This window comes from Eleutherodactylus coqui, chromosome 5 (genome assembly GCF_035609145.1).
Source record: "Eleutherodactylus coqui strain aEleCoq1 chromosome 5, aEleCoq1.hap1, whole genome shotgun sequence".
In the NCBI taxonomy this organism is placed as follows: Eukaryota; Metazoa; Chordata; class Amphibia; order Anura; family Eleutherodactylidae; genus Eleutherodactylus; species Eleutherodactylus coqui.
Window position 1 is genome coordinate 42,155,388 of NC_089841.1, and position 23,406 is coordinate 42,178,793.

The 23,406-nt window shown below is 48.8% G+C and overlaps 1 protein-coding gene across 3 annotated transcripts in view; it reads left to right on the plus strand.

The window, feature by feature from the left end:
• Positions 1 to 23,406, plus strand: part of MAP3K1 (mitogen-activated protein kinase kinase kinase 1) — a 50,071-nt gene that overhangs the window by 18,088 nt on the left and 8,577 nt on the right. For 2 of the 3 annotated variants that reach the window (XM_066602372.1, XM_066602375.1), the window contains exons 2-9: positions 9,617 to 9,767; positions 11,068 to 11,262; positions 11,995 to 12,195; positions 14,764 to 14,880; positions 16,358 to 16,506; positions 18,590 to 18,714; positions 21,197 to 21,278; positions 23,107 to 23,287. In XM_066602372.1, coding sequence (XP_066458469.1) covers positions 9,617 to 9,767; positions 11,068 to 11,262; positions 11,995 to 12,195; positions 14,764 to 14,880; positions 16,358 to 16,506; positions 18,590 to 18,714; positions 21,197 to 21,278; positions 23,107 to 23,287 — 1,201 coding nt within the window. The remainder of the gene's footprint in view (positions 1 to 9,616; positions 9,768 to 11,067; positions 11,263 to 11,994; positions 12,196 to 14,763; positions 14,881 to 16,357; positions 16,507 to 18,589; positions 18,715 to 21,196; positions 21,279 to 23,106; positions 23,288 to 23,406) is intronic. The other variant, XM_066602373.1, reaches the window with a different exon arrangement.

Consider the following 23,406-nt stretch of genomic DNA (forward strand, 5'->3'; position numbering starts at 1 on the left):
TGCTGAATGCGGGACTGTAAACTGGTAGACTGATTATCTTCGCGTCAGCCCTATGACTGGTGATGGTTGGGGTTATGTAGATGTGGTCCCTCTAAGGCCGCCTCACCCTCCTGTACCCCCCTGCGTGTCTGTATGTGGAATTGTGGCATTCTCCAGTAAATGCCATATTGTAGAGGGGAAGACATGCCTCGTACCACCACCAAATGGCAGTATGTAGCGTGCTTATGGCTCTGTAATCAAGACTTGTAGGGTCTGTGCCGCCATACACCACCCAGGAGGTCTAATGGTCAGGCAAGTTTGGAAATGTTGAATGGCCCCAGCTTTCTCAATGCTGTTGATGCTTGGGGGCCTATAGGAGGTGGATGTCCCACAGACGGTAACATTTGCCTGATGCTCCCCTATACGATGGCCATTGCTGTAGCGATTTTCCCATTAAAGATGCCTTGAAAGCCGGACGACTGGCAGGAGCGGTAATGGCAGCCACAAAGGCTACAAGTAATGGCAGAATACACAGTTTGTTCTCGGCTAGTAAGAACCTTTCATGTGACGACTGGAGGTAATGTTCAGTGGTTTGCCGGCCGCCGCTCACAATGACTTTGCTCTCCTGACGCTTGCGGACAGTAATGTGTGATGACGGCCGTCGAATAGGAGACTGATAAGTCTGAGTCCGGGTTGTGTGCAGCATGATGGGACGTTATTGACCTGACATTACTGGCTCTCGGGGTTTTGTTTTTGCACCTCCAGGCTTCAGAGTGTTTCGCTGATGGATGGAGAATCGTGAGGTCCTGGCTGTGAAATGCGTGGGGTTTACTATGTGAGGGTCTGGATTGTCTCCTCCAACACATCATTAATAAGCCTGGTGAGCTTGTATGTCTTCTAGCTGGCACACTTCATCATTGGCTATGGCGGGTTCACCCGCTCTCTGTATATCTGCCCCTTGTTTTTGTGCTCTGTAGGTTCCAAGGTCACATTTTCCTTTTTCTGTTACTTTGTGTCCTTTTTTTTTTTTTTTGTTAAAATGTTACTGTATCTATTTATGGGGGAACTGGAGGACATATAGAGAGATCCTTACGCCCACATGGTAGTTGTCGCCCTTCTTCCACCAAAGGCCTGAAGAGCAAATCTACCTGGTTGTTTCCGGACGTATACATGAGAATTCGGTCAAACATGATGTTTGTGGGAGCGGCCACCCCATGTTTATGTGGGACTCCTGACTTTCCCTAATATGGAGATGTGAAGGCAAATGGTGTTCTACATGCCCCAGCCCCTTTGTGAGGGGGTATAAGTCTCTGCCCCAGGGGTCTGGCAGAACAGAGGGTGGTCTGACACTGGAGTGGGAAGGTGACGGATGCCAAAGGGTGGAGGACTGGCGAAAGGAGGGTCACGGGAGCAATGCCAGGGTGTGCCTGAGGGGTGTTTAGAGGGTGGACTGGTGGAAGAAAGCATGGCTAGGCATAAGTGATGCCACAGGGAAGAAGGGGGTGTTAGAGGGTGGATTGGCGGAATGGAGGAGGGTCGTGCATGATCGATGCCGCAGGGGGGTGTTAGAGGGGAGATTAGCAGAAGAGTCAACTGAGACTAGGGGACGACTGGTAGCGGTTTACTCCCCTCTTCTCACTGAGATGAACAGATATGGCCTGGTTTGTATGCTCATAGTAACTTATGCCTACATCCTGTTGGCCAACAAGAGTTTGGCAGCTTTCAGGTGGGATTCACATGGGGCGGAATTGCCACGGAATGCCCTGTGGACCCTCTGCACAGAAAGTCCGCGGCATTTACAGTAGCAGCAAAGTGGACAAGAACTATGAAAATTTGGCTCCAGTGGTTCCCTGACCTCCAAGGGGAATCTGCCGTTGTAGAACCTCTTCATGGCGCCATCACTTGGAGATCCGAGGACTAATGGCCTTCATTTGACCCTTTGCCATTGCGGGTTGTGCGCTGTGTTTTTGTGTTGCTCCGGAGTTTCTTGCCTATTGAGCAGAAAAACATTAAGAAAGTTGTATGTCCTAAAGTCATTAGACCTTTTATCATACAACATGGGTGTTGGGAAGTCCTGTGACTACCATAGTGGTCACATGATCCAAATTCAGTCCATTTGTGGCCTCCTGAAAGAGGAAGCCCAGAGCGGCTATAATATGAGGTCTGGAGAAGGATTCGCTGATGGATGTGATTGGATGCCATTGACAAAACCGCTGTCTTATGGGTAAAGTGGCATCTGTGGTTGAGATGTCGCTCTGTATGAAACGACTCTGAATCTGTTTGACCCTCTAAATTGAGGAGTCGCCATGTTTTGCTCTCGGCCATTCATTAGGTGTTGGCCTGCTTTGCATCCAGGCTTGGAAATCAGGACCATGATGCATCACTTGGCATAAAAGACTAGATCCTGGTGCGTTACCCCTTACATGCCCAGTATGGTCACTTGGCACGAGGCTAGCATGAGCATTATGGGACTTCTCAGCCCGGTGTAACGAGCGCCTATCGACCCGCCAATTAGCGCGGGCTTCATTTTCTTTTACACGGGCTGAAAATTAAAATCCCTAATCCGATTGTTCGTCCCCATAAGCCGGGTATACATCAAGTCATAGATAATGCATCTCTGTATATCTGTCCATATTATATTATACCGCCACGTCCCGCAGATGTTATTGCAACGCTCGCTCCTCATGTGGACGAAGGGATTGCGTTGCTGTATTCCGGTCCGTCAGCTTTTCTTTTCCCGTCTCCTCTCGTTTTTATTAGTCTGTCCCTGCCGTGAACTCGGCTTTTTTTTTTCCTCCTTCTCTCTTCACCTGGTGGCAGCGCAGGCTCAGATGCGACGGGCCGTAAGTTCCCAGCCGATGGTTTAATTTGTTTTTAATTATTTATTGGTAAGAATAGGGCTTTTTGTGTGGCGGTAATAAGGGGGAGGCCTATTGTAAGTGTCTTCTGCTGCAAAGGTCACAAATGAGAATCTCTGAAAAGACCGCAGCCTAAGAGGAAACTGGAGATTAGTAAGTGCATCTTGGACTTGAAAGACGAAAGGCAGGTCAGAGGGTGGGAAAAGACGGGCGAGCGCGGCCGCAGGACAGGACGGAGCGGGCTGATTAAAAAGCAGTGCATGAGTTAAGCGCTACAGAAATGATCAAACGCTGAAGCCTCGACCACCTGCAATTAGGGCTCCTTTGTTGGGGCTCAAGACGACTTCAAACACAATTTTTTTTTTTTTTTTTTTCCTTGAGCCAATTTAAAGCCTGAGGTCCTATATTAACCCCTGTGTGGCCAGTGTGCCCACACTTCATCAATAGGTCAACTACACTAAATGGTGTAGTATGACCGGGCGGTAAGGTCAGCTGCCCACTGCTTGTGCTCAAGCCTCCTTGGTACAGGCACTTTTTTCTCTTTTTTCTTTCCCTTCTCTTTTGCGGGGCTCTCTCGGTTTTACCATAAGGGCAATTTTATTAGAGCCCCTGCCCTTTCATGATTGACCCTTGCCTGTATAAAAACTTTCGCCCCGGAGTGCAACATAAAATCCTGTGACGAGGTTTCCTTGGATCAGTTTCACTGTGAATCCACACTAAATGGGAAAATCCAGCGATCTGAGCGACTTCCAACGCAGCCTGGTCATCGGTGCTAGACTAGCCGGGGCCGGGATGTCACTGCCAACTGCGTGGGGGTTTTCTCATGTAATTTGTGTGGAGAGTATACAGAGAATGATGCGATCGAGGAAAACATCCAGCGAGGGTGGGATCCTGTGGATGGAAACAACTCATCACCGAAAGGGGTCAGAGGAGGATGTCAGGAATCGTTCAATGAGCAGTCAAATACAAAGCTGGTGCTCTAACTGACATGTCTGAACGCACAACTCAGCGTTCCTTCTCACGGGTGGGGGATATAACGGCAGACCAGTTCCAGCGCCATTGTGTCTAAGAGAAATGGAAAAACGAGACTCCGGGGGGGGCAAAAGAACCCAAAAATTGTATCACTGAGCAGCGGAAAAGCATCTCCTGGTCAGATGGATCCAGATTTCTGTTTCCCCGTGCTGATGGGAGATCAGAATTTGGTGCAAGCAGCATGAATTGATGACCCCCTTCCTGTCAGCCAGTCAGCACCTCCATCTAATCTGCAGCCACTACAAGAAGCTTCCTGTCCGCAGGGGCCGATATTCCTGCAGAGTGATTTCATCACCTGGTGGACTGCATGTCTTGTTTCGTTTTTTTCCCCCCCCTTTCCACATATAGAAGGGGCTTTAAATGGCCGCAGAGTCCAAAGGCGTGGAGTCCGGCAACCTTGGTGGCGATTCTGCTGGCCCTCTATGCGTATCTCTAGGGCCATTTAAAGTCCCTTGTGTATGAGGGGGAAAAATATGGCGACTCCTACAGCGCTGTGAAAAAATATCCCCTGCAGGTCTTCAGTTTACAAAGCCTGGATGAAACCGTTAACCACGTGCATCCCGCAGAATTGTGGCCACCTCTAACACTTTACTTGGTGAAACTTTGCCCGCACCTAACTCCTAAACAAAGAGGGCAAAACTGACACTTCTGTGTGTTTGAGAAAATCCCCATTAATACACTTACACATTAGAAGTCAATTTTATCCTAATTGCACCAGTTAAAAGGATGTGTCCAGACTTTTGCCGCACCGTGTATTCAGGTTTGTGCAGTTTGAGGAGGTGTGGCGCACTATGGTGCCCCCAGTAGCGCAGGGGTATCTGTAGACCCTCCTCTGTGGGATCCTAGTTCTCCTCTATCCCAGATACAACCTGCCTCTCCCCGCAGCCCTTCTGTTGTGTTAGCTTATCACAATCCTGCGCCGTTCCCACCTGCATCAGGAGAACAAAAAGCCTTTGTGCCGAGAGAAAGTAAATTGTCACATGAGAGCAGACGGATGCCGATCCATTCTACACAGCGCAGGCGCTCCCAGGCGGGGGAGACGGGGCAGTCTCTGTATTCTGTGGGTTGGTATTTACTGTATATCGCCATTTTCTTCGTGTACACCAACGTTACACTGACAGCGGAGCCGCCACGATGTCCGAGCTTCCTGCGGTGCTCCGTATCTGTACACGTCAGTCTATCCGGCTGAGTCTGGAGAACGCAGGATGTTCCGTTTTGGACCATTTGCTACATTCAGAGATGGAAAATTTGTTGCAAATTTTTGATAATTTACGGCATTGTACAATACAAGAGGCGGTTGTATCTTCTGTCCATGTATTTCCCGGGCAGCAGATGGACCCATTATAGCCTATGAGGCTACTCGCATGGAAGAGTCGCGGCATGGTCCTATTCTGGTCTGTAGCCGCGGATGAGAATAGCGGTTGACATGTGCATTGTCCGTGTGCGGTCTGATAGTTGCGCCCAAGATTCTTGCCGTGTGCGTGTCTTGTGGGTGCCATCCTGTGTGATATGCTCATGTGACCCGGCCTGATATTGACCACTCTGCCCATATTGGGGTCGGAAGTGTAATAGAAGGCTTTGCGCCCATTGGCGTCGCCGTGTGCTTATAATACCCAAGCTGCTAGAAGGGTTACATTTGCAACCAACTCCTAGGCCAGGGGGACTTTTGGGCACCTCTTGTCACTAGTAGGCTGACTTGAAGGTAAACTATTGTGTAATGCAGTCCTTGTTTCTTCCACGCAGCAGTGTCTATAGCTTGATCTGTCTGCCGAGGACGAGGCCGGGAGAAGGATTGATCAAGCTACAGACGTCAATATGTGGGGGGGAATGAAGATGGCATTACATAAGTAACAGACCCAAAGGACACGCTATTATCTTGGAGAGTCACAAAGGGGGCACTATGGTCTTGTTGGGGCATGCGCTGTGGCTTTGTGGGAGACACAAAGGAGGCACTGGTCCTGCCCTGAGGACGCGTGCTATGGCCTGTGGAAGGCGCTATATATGTGTTAAGGGGGTAATCGTGCTGAACTCTTGCACCAGGCCATGAATCTTCAGCTGCGCCCGGCCTGTATGGTGGCATACAGCATCTCCTCCGATGGCCAGCTCACACGCATTGTGTCTCGGGCCTTATTTTGCTCCATAACGGTGGCAGAACCCAGAGCTGGAGGCTCATGTGTCCACCGGCCGGGGAGTACCCCACATGTCTACGTGTTCTCGTCATATTGATCTGCGGCCTTCAGATAGGATGACCTTGAGACTGGCCGCCATGTGTTGGGTGATGGTGGCCCCAGGGCTTGGCTTTCATGTGCCACATCTGATGGCCATACACGGCTGCCTCCCCACCCCCTCCGGCCGGCCGTGCGCTGCTCTGAAGCGCTTCCTCTGGTTGTCCTTCTGCAGCGCTGACAGGAACTGCGCAGCTGTTGTCGCTCTGTGTTTTCTCTCAGCGCAGGAAGTCTGAACAAGAAAGAAAACAAAGTCGTCTCAAAAAAGAAAAAGGAAGCCGCGCCGCCATCTATTTCACTTTTTGTAGTGTTAACCCTTGCACTGCTCTCTCTGCGTGCTGCATTAGGCTTTTCAGTTACTCGCACGGCACGCGATTAAAGCCGCCATCACTGGGGATCTAACTAATACGGGACGACACGACGTCTCCCCCGCCAAGGGGAAAACATCCGATTAGCGTAAAACTCTCTGTACGCTTTTATCTGGATTCCGCTCGTTCAGTGCGGGCAGCAGAGTTACTGTAGGGTTAACCTGTGGCCAAGGGTTTAGTCTCTGGTTACAGACTTCTTGTAGCGAGGTTTAACTACTTAGTGGCAAGCCACATCGCACGGCGGGAGGCCAGCCGTACGTTGGGAATGAGGCCCGCAGTACGGGGATTGGCCCATGATGGTTACGGGGCCCTGGAGTTTATTTTTCTTTGTACCGGGCCCCTGCTCTCCGTAACAGCGACAGTGTTGCATTCCTTCATACCTGCGCTCTGCACATGGTGGCTCCCAGGGGCCCTTTCAGACGGAACGATTAGCGACCGAGCCAGTCGTTGTTTTCATGCTTGCATTAATTTACTTATCGTTCATCGTCGGCAGATCATTCCAATTTTATTTATTTTTAACGATGGTCTGTTTAAACGCGCCTGAAGACCCCGCGGCCCCCAGTAAAGCCCCGCGCCTCCAGTTATATAGCTGCGCTCTCCCCCGGCAGGATCGTGTTCTGGAGCCGCCTGCCATATGTCGGATTTATCAGCCTAATCCGCTGTCAGTGTGTAATGCTCTTTTTGCATACTGGCCCCCCTCCCTCCTCGGACTTGTCCGGCACGTACTTGCTTTGGTCCACAGATCTGCTGTCGGAGCGGCGCCCCCTCCAGTACTCGCTGGTACAGAGCAGGGCTTGTGTTACAGTGTTTCTGCTGAGGTTTCAATACTTTGACGTTTCGGTTGTCGTCTGTCCACTAAGATGTCCGGCCGTTTTATCTGTTCCGGGGAAAGCTGAACGAGAACAACTTTGGGCGCCGCTGCAGGGACCGCGGTGGTTAATGTCCGGGCTTACGTGGTAACGGCCCGTTCGCAGCTGCTTTCAGGGCGCCTCTGTCCGCCTCTGATCACCCTTGGGCCGCTCTCGCACACAGCGCCGATAAAACACAACATTCCAATCGCTGTTTTACCGTGATTTTGATCGGCGTTCTTGAACGCAGGTTACGGCATTTGCCGGCGCTTGAAGCCATCATTGTGATGGGTAATGGGCTGCATCAAATGCCAAAACGCACGAAAATGGAGCAGACATTGCTCAGAAATCACTGTGTCCTGGTGGTGTCGCTCATCGCCATGTACGCTCATGTAATACATGCCAAGATGGGACATGCTGCCATTTCTATTGCATGTGTCTTTCGTGCCATTCGTTTTACCGTCAACATGGCGGATTGGTACAGCGTATTTTGCTGTACCAATAACTGGCAGGAGCCGGTCTCTCACAAGCATGTTGGCATAGCTTATTCTGCACACACAATATGCTGTTCCAGTCTTCCATTGGCAGCCATTTATACACCTGATAGTATATGGCTCTGGGCGTACTGACTGTGCGCCGCTCCGTATACGGCTGCGAGGTCGCCTTGTGTGAGCCCGGTCTGCACAAAGCATCAGGCCCGCTGCCATCCAACATGTCTGCTCCTTCTCCCCTGCTGCCCCTGTCACCCGGGAGGGCCGGGACACCACGCAGCCTTCACTTTACATGACCGGCGCACCGGTGTCACTGGATGACAAACATTCATCCAACGTGGATGAGCATTCAACGGCCGTGTAAACATGGCAGGCTTTAACACCTTAAGGACATGGCCCTTTTTCGTGTTTTCCTGCATAACTTTTTTTACTTTCGTCGTTGCTGTATGAGGGCTTTTTTTTTTTTTTTGTTGTTTGTTTTTGTTTTTTTTTGCGGAAGGAGTTGTATTTTTTTAATGTTACTATATAATGTACTGAATAAATTTTTTAAAAATTCCAAGTGGAGTAAAATGGGGAAAAACTAAATTCCGCCATCTTTGAGTGCGTCTTGTTTCCACGGCGTACAAACTGCAACAAAAATGACTGCTTTATTCTAGGGGTCAGTGTGATTAGGATATCACGCCTGTATATAGGTTTGGTTTTTTTTTTCCCTGTAGTTTTTTATTTTTATTTAAAAGCTTTTATTTGTTCTCTGTTGCCATCTTCTGACCACAATAACTCTATTTTTCCGTTGGCATAGATGTGCGAGGGCTCATTTTATGCGGGACGTCCTGTAGTTTCCGTTGGTACCATGGGCATTGCTTGATAGGCATTCTGCTGTGATGGCCCTGGGGCTTTGCAGAATGCCTCCAGCTGCTATGACACCCGCACGGCAATACGCGATCTCATCACAAGGGGAGGCTGTCCAGGACCCCTGAACATCGGTCGGGGGATTTAAATTCTCCTGTCAAGAATTGACGGCAGCATTTGAAGGGTTAACGGCTCCGATGAGCCCTGCGGCTTATCGAAGCTGTTGCAGGCGGATGCCAGCTGTAAGAAACAGCCAGCAGCCGCGATATATGGAGCGGGATCGCCCCCTGATCTCCCTCCATACACACCCCGCAGCTGCAGGATGTAACTGGACCTCTAGTAACGTTAAGGGGTTAAAAAATCCTCACGGATTCCACAGCAAAGTCTGCGCCATTCAGTGGGATAGATTGTGGTGCAGATTTTTCTGTATGTAAGGTTGTGCCGTTCAGGGGTCTTGGAAAGTTGGGTGGCGGTTGGCGTTGTAATGGCCGCTGGCAGATGTTGGGGCCGCAGTGCGATGTACGGCTGTTATCCGGATATACTCCGTAGTCTGCAGCGTGACAAGTGTCGTCTCTCATGTTCTCTGGCGTGGGTCCCGGCTGGATTTGGCTATTTCGGGCCTCCTAATGGATGCGCTGCGGGGACGGGTTTGGGTGTCGCGCTCTGTAATGGTTTTGGGAAAGGTTTTGCCAAGTCTCTCCTTCCCCGTCAGAATGAGCTGCATCAGCCGTGTCTGTTTGTTGTGAGCTTATTGATTGAGCCGGGCGCTGGGTCTGCGCGGCTTCCCGGCATCTACCATGCCCCGCAGCACTTCTGCTCTAAAAAGCAAACAAGCACATATTTCGGAGTGCTGCATACGTGCCGCCGCGCTCCGGCCAGTTGGAAGTAATCGGTAATGTGAGCGTGCGGACGGGACATCCTGGATACTCTCCTCTCTAAAGCCTTCTCCTTTATGTCTTCCTGCAGCCGGGACATGGAGAATAAAGAGACGCCCCGGGGGCTGCAGAAGATGGACGACCGCCCGGAGGAGCGCATGATCAGGGAGAAGCTCAAGGCCACCTGCATGCCGGCCTGGAAGCACGAATGGCTGGAGAGGAGGAGCAGGCGAGGCCCGGTGGTAAGTCACATGTCTGCCAGACCTCTGCTTGCTGTCATTTAATACACACCGCTGCACATCTCTAAGGCTACGTTCACACCGGCGAGAATCGTGCACAAATTTTGCACAAATATGAGATCCGTTCTTTTGAATGACTTATTCACGTGGACGATTTTTATTTTTTAATTCGCAGCGAGGATAGTAATCGCGGGGTGGTCCACCTCCTGGCGTTCAGCAGAACGTCTCACCCATTGTTTTCAATGGGACCTTAAAAGGCATCGCAATTTAATGTTTCCCATTGAAATCGGTGACGCACGTGAAACGCACCTGAGGAGCGCAGTTTCGTGAGAACGATACGAGGTGGTTTTAAATTAAAAATGCCTTGCAGCGGAGCGAAAAAAGCATGATGGCAAGTGCGGTATCGGGCCGTGTGACTATAGGTCTAATGTCCACCGGCAGATATGAATTGTGGAATCCGCACAGATGGTCATGCAGATTTGGGTGCGGGAATCAAATTGCAGCATGCCCTATTTCAGTATGGTTCCCATTGAAGTCAATGGAAGCTGTCCAGTCCGGCTTCCATAGACGTTGTGCAATTGACAATTTGGATGGGCCGTGGATCCCGCAGGAAAGCAGAAGTTTGAAAAACTCGACTGCAGTTCCGCACACATCCGCAGTAGAGAAAAAAACACCGTTGGTGAGATCCGCAGCTGATATCACCCTTTCGTAAATAGGGGTGCAGTCTGCTTCTGATCGCGCATCAAGGGGGGGGGGGGGTGGCGCACTATCTGCTTTGGAGAATCCGCACCATGTCCGTTACCGGTGAGTGCACCTTAGAGGGCTTGTCCGCTACCTAGAAGTACTTCGCAGCCACTTTGATCTTCCTGGTTGCTGCTGACCAGGACATGTGACTGATGCAGCCAATCAGTACGCCCAGCAGTGTCCTTCCTTAGCCAGTGATTGGCTGCTGGAGTCACATGTCCTGGTCAGCAGCAACCAGGAAGTAGCATGGTTGTGAAGCAGTTTTAGGGTAGTAGGAAAAACCCTTTAAGGGCGCATTAACATGTTTCATTTGCTGTGGATTTTGGTGCAGATTTGTAGCGGATTCCACCCCTTCTGTTTGAATTCAGTAGGGTGAAATCTGCAAAAGATCGGAGCACAACTTTCAATTTACCACCGCAGTGTAAGAAATAAAAGCTACGCCGTGGTTGGTTGGACCCTCCTCGGTAATACAGATGTAATAAGTGTCTGACTGTGGCTCATCGGGGTTCAGGGCGCTCCGTTGTATTCCCAGCCATGATCATTGCTCTCTACATTGCAGGTTGTGAAGCCGATCCCGGTGAAAGCTGACGGCTTTGAAGCTTCCAAATCGGACTCCTCAGTGGAGGGGACGGTGAACGGGTCTGCACATGCTGTGAAGGGACGACGCAGTCCTTCTCCCAGCAGCTCCTCAAGTTCTTCCAAGTCAAAGCCAGAGTCTCCGGGCGTGCGGAGGAGAGGAGTGTCCCCAGTCCCTGTAAGTTCCTTCACACCTGGTGGGGGGAGAGGGGTGTCCCCGGTCCCTGTGAGTCCCTTTGCACCTGGTGGGAGGAGAGGGGGTCTCCCTGGTCCCTGTGAGTCCCTTCACACCTAGTGGGGGCGGGGGAGAGGGCTGCCCCTGGTCCCTGGGAGTCCCTTCACAACTGGTAGGGGGGGAAAGGGATGTCCCCTGTCCCTGTGGGTCCCTTCACACCTGGGGGGCGCTATTAGTCAGTGAAGCTGCAAAGCTATATATCCAGCCCGGCTGACATAAGGACGTGACGGGCCATCTTTGTATTGGGTTGTCTCATCCCCCAGGCTCATACTGGAAGCCTCGCGTCACTTTTTCTTAGTGATGGACCCATAATGTAAATCAATTTACATTATAGGGCAATGATCGATCACCCTGTGTCTCTGCTATGAAGATGAACCGTGAGATATTCTGTGTCCATTGCCCTCAGGGGGGCGCCTGCCACTATGGTGCTCATCTGAATCATTGACTTTGGCGGGAGTGGGGGTTAAAATGGGAATAATTGGTTCTAGTGTTTCCTCTGACAAAAAGAAAAGAGTTAAAACCACAATGCAATGAAGTTATCTATTTCAGTGGCAGCTCCTCTGGAAATTATAGGGTTAAAAACTCCAAATCCGGCCGAGTACATGGAGGGAGCGGCGGCTTTTATGTGACCTTTATTAACACGGAAACGTCTTTTCCCTTTTCTTTTTCTCCCAGTTTCAAAGCGGTCGTGTTACGCCGCCCAGGAGGGCTCCTTCACCCGATGGGTTTTCGCCCTACAGTCCGGAGGAGACCAGTCGCCGCGTCAACAAAGTCATGCGAGCAAGACTGTACCTACTGCAGCAAATAGGGCCCAACTCTTTCCTGATCGGAGGCGACAGCCCGGATAACAAGTACAGGGTCTTTATCGGACCTCAGGTTGGTCAAGTAACTTTTCATTTCTGACTTTTATGCAAAAAGTTAAAGAATTGGCCCCAGATCAGCAGTATGAGCCAGTGTGCGGATGTATATAGCGTGTTACACACATCCGCGGCAGTTCTGTGCCTTAGGCTGGACAGCCAGCAACTCGTACGATACCAAGCAGTAGTGGGGCTCCAGGGGAAATGATGGTGGTAATAACCCATCCTACAATGGTCGCCACATTAAAGGCATTTTCTAGGACCTGCACTCCTTTTACACAGCCACGGTAACTGCCTCTACAAGGAGCTGTTGATATTTACACGGGTAGACCGGTTGTATAAGTGCGAATGATTATGATCGTTCGCCACCATACAGCTGCCTGTGATTGGCTGCACCTCTCCCTGTTTACAGGACGAGAAGATCAGCCGACCAGCAAACCTATTAATGCTTGCAAGACGAATCGATCAGCCAACAAATGTTTGCTTGTTCACCAACTGATCTTTGACACATTTACACAGCTTGACAAACGGGCAAATGTTTGTGCCCAGTCGTCGGACCGTGGTAAAGACCCTTTAAATTCTGATGACCTGTCCTTGGGATAGGTCCTCTCACATCGGTGGGGTCTGATTTCTGCTCATCGCCTTGTGATGCCATGTCCATCGTTCACATGGGCTTTGTGCAGCTTGACCCCATTCAAGTGAATTGAACTGCAATATCGGGCACTGCTGCTGCAAAGCTTATGCCGCTGTGCCCTGGTATATACTGAGGAGGCCAGCCTCTGATCGCTGGTAGTTGGACTTCAACCAATATTCCCTATGGATGCTAAAAAACTGTTGATGCGACCACCGAAGGCCGCCTGAGTCTTGTCTTGAAAGTATGTTGCTGGGATGAGCAAAATGAAGGACCTTTGTACACACCTCGCCCACCCTGCTTCATTCTGGGGGTCTGACGGCTTGGTCTGTGTAGACCGTGGCATGGAGATACCTGCCCATGTGGAGCCGCGGTCGTGTAACACGGAGGACGCTCTGCAGGTTATTATTCTCCCTTGGGAAAGTCGTCGGTTTCACGCTTCATATTCTGACACAATTACGTGCTTCATCAAGTCGTGGGAAAGCGAGTGTGTAAACAAATGTGAGTGATTGCCCCGCGGGGCGGCTGCAGGTAGAGGCTCCTCATGTTCCTCCTTACTTGCCTCAGACAAGGACCCGGCGTTTTCTGCTGCCAAAAGCTTAGTCGTTCCGTCCCGGAGACAAGTGAAGTCATGTCCTGCGGTGCGCCTTGTGTTTACTGACGGCAACATCTGTTTTGGCGCATTCACGGGTTTTATGTTCACACGACAGCGGACTGATGTAGTCTATGTAATGATCACATAATGGCACCTCTACGAGACGGTCACGACGTCGCATGCGTTACAATATGGAAGACCCGGAACTGCAAGAATTTACCTTTTGCAGTAGAGCTTTCAGAAAAGCATTGCTTTGAGCTTTGGTGCAGTGTTCATGGTTGGCGAATTCCTTTTTTTCTTGGGGCATTTTCAAAAAATTAAGCTAAAATGGGGCATGAAATGGTTTAAAGGCTGGGACTTGTCAAAAGTGGGGGTTAATTTGGGACTAAGTATTGACTCCCTGTCCTTAGGATAGGTCATCAGTATTATATTGGCAGGGGTTTGACGCTTGGCACTCTTGCCATTCAGCTGTTTGAAGTGTGTCTGGCATTTTGGTGTGCGCCATTGCATCTTAACTGGCCGGTTATCACATCCATTTACCATCCACCGCTGCTACAAAATGTGTGGCGCTGTGCCTGCTACGTGGTGAAGGTGCTGCTGTGCTCAACAGTGTGCTGTTGTCTCTTCAACTAATGGTCGGTGTGCAGGGAGTTGGGTTCAGGTACCTTTTACATGGGCGATTATCACCTGGAACAGCTAATTCAGATGATGGTGGTCCCGTGTACAACGACTGCCGACGGCGCACTGAACAACGAACCGCTCACCTGTCAAGCAAAACTAAAAAAGTGATGGGCCGTGTGAACGGGAGCAACTGAGTCTGTGAGCAACTCTTGGTTGGAGCGAATCACGACCCTCTCTGCCTCCATACACTCGGGGTATCACTCTGGTGTAAAGCACAGGAGAGATAGTCGCTGGTAAGGCTGCCGGGTGATGATGTGCCCGACAGTCGTACCGCGTAAAGGTACCTTAATCTTGCAGGATAGATCAAGATTTTAGTCCCAGGAAATCCCTTTTTAAGGTTTGTCCTATAGCAGAGACAGAGGGGAGAGGCTCCTGCTGCAGCCATAGGTGATCAGTGGGGACATGACTGATCTCCTGGGACACAGAACATTCATTTTATGTATTGGTTGGCGTTCCTTTAAGCAGAATGGTGGCACCGTACCAGGTGGTGCTTTAATACTAGCACCCTAAGCATTAGTGGTGACTTGATCAAGCCGGATGTCTAATGAAGGCAGCTTCTCTATCTAACGAGCGGTGACTATTGTAGTGCTCCTCCGGATCTGTCGTCCCTCTTCACCCTGACGTACAGCCTTATATTTTTCGACTGCCACATGTATAATTATCGCTTTGCTCTCTTGCAGACCTGCAGCTGCGGCAGAGGCACGTTCTGCATCCATCTCCTCTTCGTCATGCTGCGAGTCTTTCAGCTGGAGCCCTCGGATACGATGCTGTGGAGGAAAACCTTGAAGAATTTTGAAGTATGCAAATCCTCTGCCCATTGTTCTATGGGGATGAATGTATCCTAACGGCAATTATCGGCCCCCTCCCCCATGCTGGATAGGAAGCTCAGTGTATAATTACTTGCAAATGCTAACTCTGTAAGATGGGTTTCATATGGAGCAGGAACGCACTATTGTGTTGGGTAGAATGCATAAAGCAGGGGGTCCTAAAGCCATAGCCGGAGTTTTGTGCATAGGCGTGAACGTTCTATTTGCTGAGTGCTGTGTGCCGCCATATAGTGCTCTGCACAGTGCTGTTTTGAAGAAGTGATATAGTATGCATTCCGTTGCGCAAGTCCTTTTGGAATCGGAGGCATACATGGCACCATAGGGGGCGTTATGGCTCTGTACGATACAGAGTGTTCTGGCGTCTCACTAGGATATGCAATAACCTCCAGATCAATGACAGGGGGGGTACTGGGTCCCTAAAATGAAGGCATAGATGTCCCTCAGGCATTTCTCCCGCACAGTCATGGCTCAAGCGATTTAAGACATATCTCACAACCAAGTTTTATTGTCCTAATATGTGTTAAAGAAAAGAAAAATCTTCCATCGTTTTGTGTCTATCTCTTATGCAAACTATGTATCTCCATGGTAACACACAGCAAACGAGCTTTGTAGTCTCACCGTCCCATACTTCCATCTATCCCTATACTTTGTGCCAGCATACGTTTGGTGGGTAAGGGCCCATTCACATCAGCGTTGGAGGTTTCATTCGGAACCTACGTCGCTGAATTCCACTAAAAGGCAAGACTGCGCTAAATGCAGTGCTACTTTACATGGCCGTTGGGAAATAGAACGGACTCTGCTATAGCCGGTGCCGTTCTTTCAGTTGCACCATATGACTGTTCCGTTCGGCCACTAGGTGGCTCTTTACTTCGCCATTACGGGAGCAGGAATACGGAACTCTAAAGCATCGATGTGAACGAGCCCAGATGCGGAGGACTGATAGAAGGGTCTCTGACTGCAGGGTTAGACTACTGCTTCTAGTCTGTTACCATGGAGGCGCAAAGACAGGAGGAATTTATAAATTAACACCTATTGCAAAATTGCTTTTTTTGCATTTATTATACTTTGCTTGTGAAGGTGTTGATGGCCTTTAAAAGTGGCCCTAAGTAATGGCATCTCAGCTGTTCTCCCCAAGCCATAAATTCAGGATGGGGTTGTGCATCTTGGCACAACCCCTGAAAGTTAATGTCACTGTAGCATGCATTTGGTTCTCCAGCTCTGCTACATCGTATACCTGTTTCCATCCTGCGTGGAGGCTGCTGTCTGGTGTGTTGTCCAGCGTTGGAGTATCATGCACATATCACCTTCTGCTCTTCTCTTCTATCTCATATTCCAGCCTCCATCCGGTTCTCCGGCCGGTGTCCTCGCTGTGCGCAGTGCGACTCTTCACCGTTGTTGTTTTTTGCTTTTTCTTTTCTTTTTTCATATGTTTTTTTTTTTTCGTTAGGTTGAAAGTTTGTTCCAGAAATATCACAGTAGACGTAGCTCAAGGATCAAAGCTCCATCTCGTAACACCATCCAGAAGTTTGTATCACGCATGTCCAACTCTCATACATCATCCTCATCCACCACTTCTACATCTAGTTCAGATACCAGGTTTGTACCTGATGCCGCCACAGCGGGGCGCAGTCCTCAACTACTGATAGCTGCATTGTGTCTGCAGTCCTCTTACCTCGTTCCTTCTCTCAGACTCTTTAAAATTACAGATATTGGTAATCTCATCCTCGGCTCTGGTCACAGGTCTTAGATCCCAGCTGTTTTTGGTAGCAGGTTTTCACAGCAGGTCCTCCTTAAGGACCAAGTGCGTTAAATATACGGTGCTTGGTCCTGGGCTCTAATCTCGGCCGATAACAAAAATATGGTGCAAGATTAAAGCCTCTGCTCCTGCAATCAAGCAGAATCAGGTCGGGTTGTCAGACACAGCTGAGAGCCCGCAGGAGAAGGGAGAAGCCATTTTTTAAACGTTTCTGTCGGTCTTTTTCCTAGGCTACATAGCGCTCAATTAACGCTATGTACTAAAGAGGTGACGTATTACTTCCACTATGGGACCCAGCGATCACGTGACCGCTGTGTGCCCTCTGTCACAGCTGAGCTGCAAGGTCCTAGCAGACTCTGATCAGCTCTGTTAGTGGCTGATGGCACTACAAGGGGATGCTTTTCCCTGTAACTGGTGCTCCTATGGAAAAGTGGCAAAAAAAACTGTCAGTGAGGGATGTTCTGCAGCTGCAAATCCACAGTGGATTCTGTTCTGGTCACACTGTGGATTTGACACAGATTTCACACACTGCAAATGGTGGAATCTGCACGGATATTCCACAGCATAGATTGACATGCGGCGGATTTAATATGCGCCCCGACCGCAGGCCAGCTCATGCGCGGCTCTTGTATGCAGTGTGGATGAGATTTTGGAAACCGATTCCGCTTTTTTTCCTACTGTAAAAGCTGCAGGCTTTCAGTGTGGGGGCTCCGCACAGCAGATCCAGCCTTGTGATTATGTCCCAAGGGGTTTTCCAAGCCAATGAAAAACTTCGGAGAGAGGGTGTGAAATGGTTTAAACAACAACTTGCCGCTCCTGTCTTTGTTTACAAACTGCAGCGTACACGGACATGTCTGTACACGGATGTGACCGCTGCAGCCAATTGCCGGCCCCAGCGTTCTCAAGTTTTAAACCACTGAGGACAGCAACTGCTGCAGCTGTCACTTGTGTCTGTGAGATGTCCCTGCTAATCAAGTAAATGGAGAGCGACCCCCCCCCCCCTCCCCCCGAATTCATGCTCCAATTTTTATTAACTTGGGAAACTCATTTTAAAGAGTGATGACAAGATGGCTTCCCCCGGTCATATGTCCTGTTGGGGTATACAAACGTCATAAAGCAGGGTTCCCCACTCAGGACCCCTAAGTGGATGCATGACCAGGCGGACCATGTTCTATCCTTGTAATTACAGGACAGCCGTTCACTAATGACTATCCTGTAATACTACATTTCCCTTATAGTGGCTGCTGCAGAGGAAATGTCTAACTGTGGCCCCTCCTAGTCAGGATCAGGGTTCGGAGCGATCAGGAGATTGCCTTGGGACAGCCCCCTTTGAAGGGTGGGTTCCTACTGAGAAATTCCTAGTAGTGGAAGATGTCCCACTGTGTAAAGGAAAATTGATGCCAAAATTGGGTGTAAGAGGCAATACTGTATTTTTCCAATCCGTAATGGAGTCCTTGCACGTAGCTCCAGTCTCAAGATTGAAAAAGGAGTATCTTTTGTAATTGGTTTTATTAGCCTCAACTAATCTACCGTTTTGTGTCTACAGCTACTTTACTGACTTGTGTCTCCATGGTAACAGACTACAAGCCCTGTGTAGTCGGTTACTGATGCTGCAGTCATAGGAAGGGCTGATAAATGGTGCCCTAACACACTTTTGCAAGAAGTAGACAGATGGATGCGAGAGAGACTGCAGGATCGGACTACACGGGGTTGTCTTGTAGTCTGCTGCCACGAGGGCTATAAGTCTGCATAGCTGCTGTAGACCCAAAGCGGTAGGAGGGGTTGATGGATTGGATGTCCTGCAGAAATGCCTGAATAGACTGAAGACCCCTCATTTTAAAGGGCAGGTCCTGTTCTTTGGGGTGTGCTCTGCTGCTGATTGGCCCTTTCTCATTGCTGACCGTCATTTCTCTGTTTCTCCAGCAGCATAAAAGATGAAGATGAACAAATGTGTCCGATCTGCTTGCTGGGCATGCTGGACGAGGAGAGCTTGACCGTATGTGAAGAAGGCTGCAGAAACAAGCTACACCACCACTGCATGTCAATCTGTACGTCACCGCTCCTGTGCATGACACCGCACCCCCCGGGGAGGCACCGTGTGCTTACTGGTCTGAGCTTCAGCCTAAGAGCACTTGCTTAAAGACCACTTAACCTTCAAGTGAATCTCCACCTTGTAGAATTATGTAATTTCGCTTTTTAAAAATTATGGTAATTTCATAGCGACAGTCCAGAAGTTTGGATTGGTGGGGATCCTGCTGCTGAGACCCCCACCAATTGCTAGCATGGGACCGCTGAAGTGTTCATCCAAGTGCTGTCACAGCTTGCTAGCTGAAGACAGACCCATAGACTTCCTGTTGAAGCCGTCTTCAGCTAGTGAGCGGTGACAGCACTCAGATGAGCACTTTAGCTGGCTGGTTCTAGTGATCGGCGGGGGTGTCAGCAGCCGGGCCTCCAGTTAACCTAACTTTTAACATGTCCCTATGACACGACTCGTCAAATTTTTAGAATGCGCAGTTACACATTAATATCTTTATGGGTACATTCACAAGTAGCGGAAAATGATGCAGATTTTCCGCTGTGGAAGCTCCGCCCCATTATCCAGAACATTTCCATGTGAAAAATTGCACTTTTTTGCAGATATTCTAATCTGCTATGGATCCGCACCAGTGGTACAGATTTTACACGGAAAATGTGGATAATCCGCATCATTTCTGCTACGTGTGAACGAACCATTTGTAGTGGTTGGCGTCCTTTTCTGGTTAAGAACTCCAAATCGTCTGCATAGATGGTTGCAAATGTGTATCCACCACTAGAGGGAGCTTTAGGAGTGTACTGTGTATATACAGCACATACATTAAACGTTATACATGAGCTCCCCCTAGTGGTAGTTGCTGGTAGCTGAATTTTATCACTTGTCTATACAGGGGATTTGGATCTCTATCATAAAATCGGGTCTAACTACTATAAAGATATATTAGAAAACTAACTGGCTCCCAATTTTGAACCTTTTAATAGATTAAACAAGATGATGAAGCGACATTCACTGTAAAACCAGATTCCGAAAATGAAGCTGCAAACTGTTATATGCACTAGTCTATAAAAAAAATCCTATCCTTCACAATCAGCAATGTCTTTAGTCCTATTTAAAGGGGTTTTCCCACCAATATCCTGTATCCTCCATCCACAGGACAGGCGAAAAGTGATTCAGTAACTGGGGTTTCAACTGCTGTGACCCTTAGGCCTCATGTCCACGGGGAAAATCAGATCCGCTGCGGATTTGTAACGCGGATTTGGGCTGTGGATGCACTGTAATTGTCTTTTATTTTTCATGCGGGAGATCAATTGAGCTATGTGCTCTGAGCTCCCGCATGCGTGATCCGCACTAAAATGGAGCATGTCCATTATTTTTCATGCTCCAGAAATTTTTTAAGTACCATCCGCGGGTATTTATCTACCCGCACGGGGTCAATGCATTCCTGTGGGGCGCGGATCCGCATGCGGGAAAAACGCTCCGGATTTAAATTCTTATTTTCCCCGTGGGCATGAGGCCTTACGAACAATGAGAACGGCGCACTCCGATCCCCCAGACTGACTGGAGTGGCTGGCACACATGGGCACTGCTCTGTATATGGGACGGACGGCGATGACTGAGCGCAGTACTCTGTTGTCTCCACATACAGTGAATGGAGCCGTGGTTATACATGCATTGCTACTCCATTCACTTGGGGAACTCTGGGTGCGCCGTTTTCTTGATAGCCGGGTGTCTCAGCAGTTTGACCAGTGATTTTAAAAAATGATTTTGTCATGAGACCCTCATTGAGTACTTGTAGTCGCATTGTTCCCATTGATCTGATACTACAATAGGAAAAGTCTGTTAATATGGCAGCTGGTGAATGAGGGGCAGGGGAGATGCATTACTGATGGATCAGGGCTGCACAGTCATGTATTTAAGGCTCCTGTGACTCCTCCAACCTTGTAAGTTTAGCCGTTTGCTTTAGTTCTCTAAAAAAAAAAAGGGGGGGGGAATCTTTCAATTACATAATAGGGAGATAACGTAACATCGCTAATGTAGCGCCAACTACTTCTGCAGAGTTCTACATAGTCTCGGAGCCATGGCTGTAGCCCCAGTGGCGCTCACAATCTCATTACCCCATCAGTAGCATTTAGGAGCCTTGGAGGAAACTTGAACAAGAATGTATAAACTGCGACCAGATGGCGCCACCTAGTGGAGATGTTTATATGTTTTCTTGTTCCTCAATCTTTCCACATTCATTGAGGTGATGGAAATTGGGGTCTCCTGAGCTGAGATTTTGCAGAATTTGGTTTGAGGCTTCGGCGTTTTAAGTGATTGGCATGTTGGGTGCCTTCCCAGCACCCGGAAATGTTGCACTTGATTCTCGTTTAACTCCTTAGTGACCAGTATGAGGCGCAGTGTGGCTGTAGATTATAGCCCTGCAGATAACACAGGAGGTTCTGCTGCTATTACTGTGTTCTGCTTTCCCTTATACTCTGTTTTTGTATTAATTTTAGGGGCAGAAGAATGCCGGAGAAACCGCGAGCCTCTCATCTGTCCGCTCTGCCGCTCAAAGTGGAGATCTCAGGACTTCCATAGGTCAGTCGTCACAAACTGTCCAACAACCCTGTTTTAGAGCACAGTCTGCCGGGTGATATAATAAAGTACTTGGAGATATTGGTATTTTTTTATTCCATTTTGGGAAAATGACCATTTTAATCTGGTCGTCGGCTTTATTGGCTTCTTCAAGAACGCACGGTTTTACCATGAAGATGCCAATTCAGAAAGTGAGATCTGCCAAGTACAGAAATGTCCTTTCTTCATAATGAAGAGGGGAAATGAAGACTAATTGGCGACATTTCACTATGGATTAAACATCTGATTTACCGCCTGTGGGTGTTAAGCACCCCCATAAACAGTCGTGTTTAATCATCCAGACCTGTGGATATCTGTGCCTGGGAGTGGCTCAGTTTTTGCCCTGACAGATGTCGGGGGTAGAAAGATCGGGGTAGTTGAATTTCAGGGACCGTTCTTGTTCCCCGGGAGATTAGTCGCTGCCAGAGCTGTCTGGTTGCTTCTCACCTCCCTAAACACATGAATGGGCAGCTGAGCCAAATGTTCATGTGTCTAGGGGAGCTGGGAAAGCGGTCGGGCAAGCCAGTTATGGGTGTCTTAAATAGTCTTTAACCCCTTCCTGAGCGGGCACATCGGGCGTCCTTGTATGATATTTGATGTTTGGTTGTGGCTGTAACCATTGTAAATGCCGTTTTCCGTTGTGACAGCAGCATTTGAATGTTCCAGTTGGCGTCTAGAAGTCCCAAATGGAACCCTAGCGAAGAGACTGCAGGGTGCCATCCAGGTGTCATGCTGGCTATTAATGTTTGCCTATTAAAGGGGTTCACTGCAAAATTAATGGGATATATTAATAAATTGGACTTTTATGGAAGCGGCTATATAGAAATATATTTATGGAATTTTTTTTTTTTTCGTTATGCTAAAAATGGGCGTAAACTTCTTAATTTAAAAAATCTTCCTTATTTTTCTTTGATCTCACGATCGTTTGATAGCTTATACAGAATAATGCATTTCTATAGTACTGTATTCTTACAGACATCTTATTAAGATGTTCTACAGGCATATCTTAAAGGAGTTGTATCAAGATTGCAAGTTTTACGCTGATCTGCAGGGTCTCGCTGCTGAGACTCTCGGTGATCTCGAGATTGGGGTTCCTGTGTCCCCGTTCAGGGTTACTGAATATAACACTGGTCGTACAAGCTCACCAGCACTCCATTGCCTTTCGATGGGACTCTGGAGATGCCAAACAGAAATTTCTGTCAGCCCCATTTAAATGAATGGAGCCCTTGACTGTGCATGGTTGGCCAGCGGTTGTTTCACACTGACTTCCCTGGAAGGAGAGAAGCGACCTCCTTCCTCCCACAATGACAGGCAGAACGGGACAATGGAGTTCTGTTCTGCAGAGTGGTGGGGGTCTCCCTCCTGAGACCTTCACCAGGTAGCAAGTTATTCCCTATCCCATGGCTAGGGGAAAAACTTGCAATCTTGGTACAACCCCTTTAAGATAGGCCAGCGGCACATCTTAATAGGATGCCTGTCAAGTATAATGTAGTCCTACACAACTGCATTATACTGGGTGAATTATCAAATAATTGCAAGTTAAATAAAAATAAGCAAAATGTTCAACTATAAAAGTTAGTTTAAACCCTTTTCCCAGTTGTTGCATCATAAAATATAAGAATTTGCATTGCTGCATCCGTTAAAGTCCAGTTTATTACAATATCACCGTATTAATCTGTCACAGTGAATGCCAACTGACAGTAAATATGCAGTGCCAGAATTGTGCTTTTTTTGGGCTGTCTCATTACTTGGGTTATTGGCATCACTAGTAATAGCTTTTCTGGATTTGCAGTCATGACTTGCCGGGTCCTGTGGATTCTCCTCCCATTCTCCGCGCTGCACAGCAGTCGCCCCAACAGTCGCCAACAGCTGGATCCCAAAGAAGGTCCCAGGATACTAATTTGAACCTTACTCATTATGGGGTCCAGCAGATTCCTTCCTCTTACAAAAGCATGGCTGAGCCGTGGATTCAGGTAGGCATCGAGGGGGGAGTTAAAGGGGAAATGTACCATGGAAAGATTACAGGAGAGTACATGACCCTCCAACCAGGGGCCACATCGGTCCTGTAGCGTCTGCACCCCATGTGATCTGA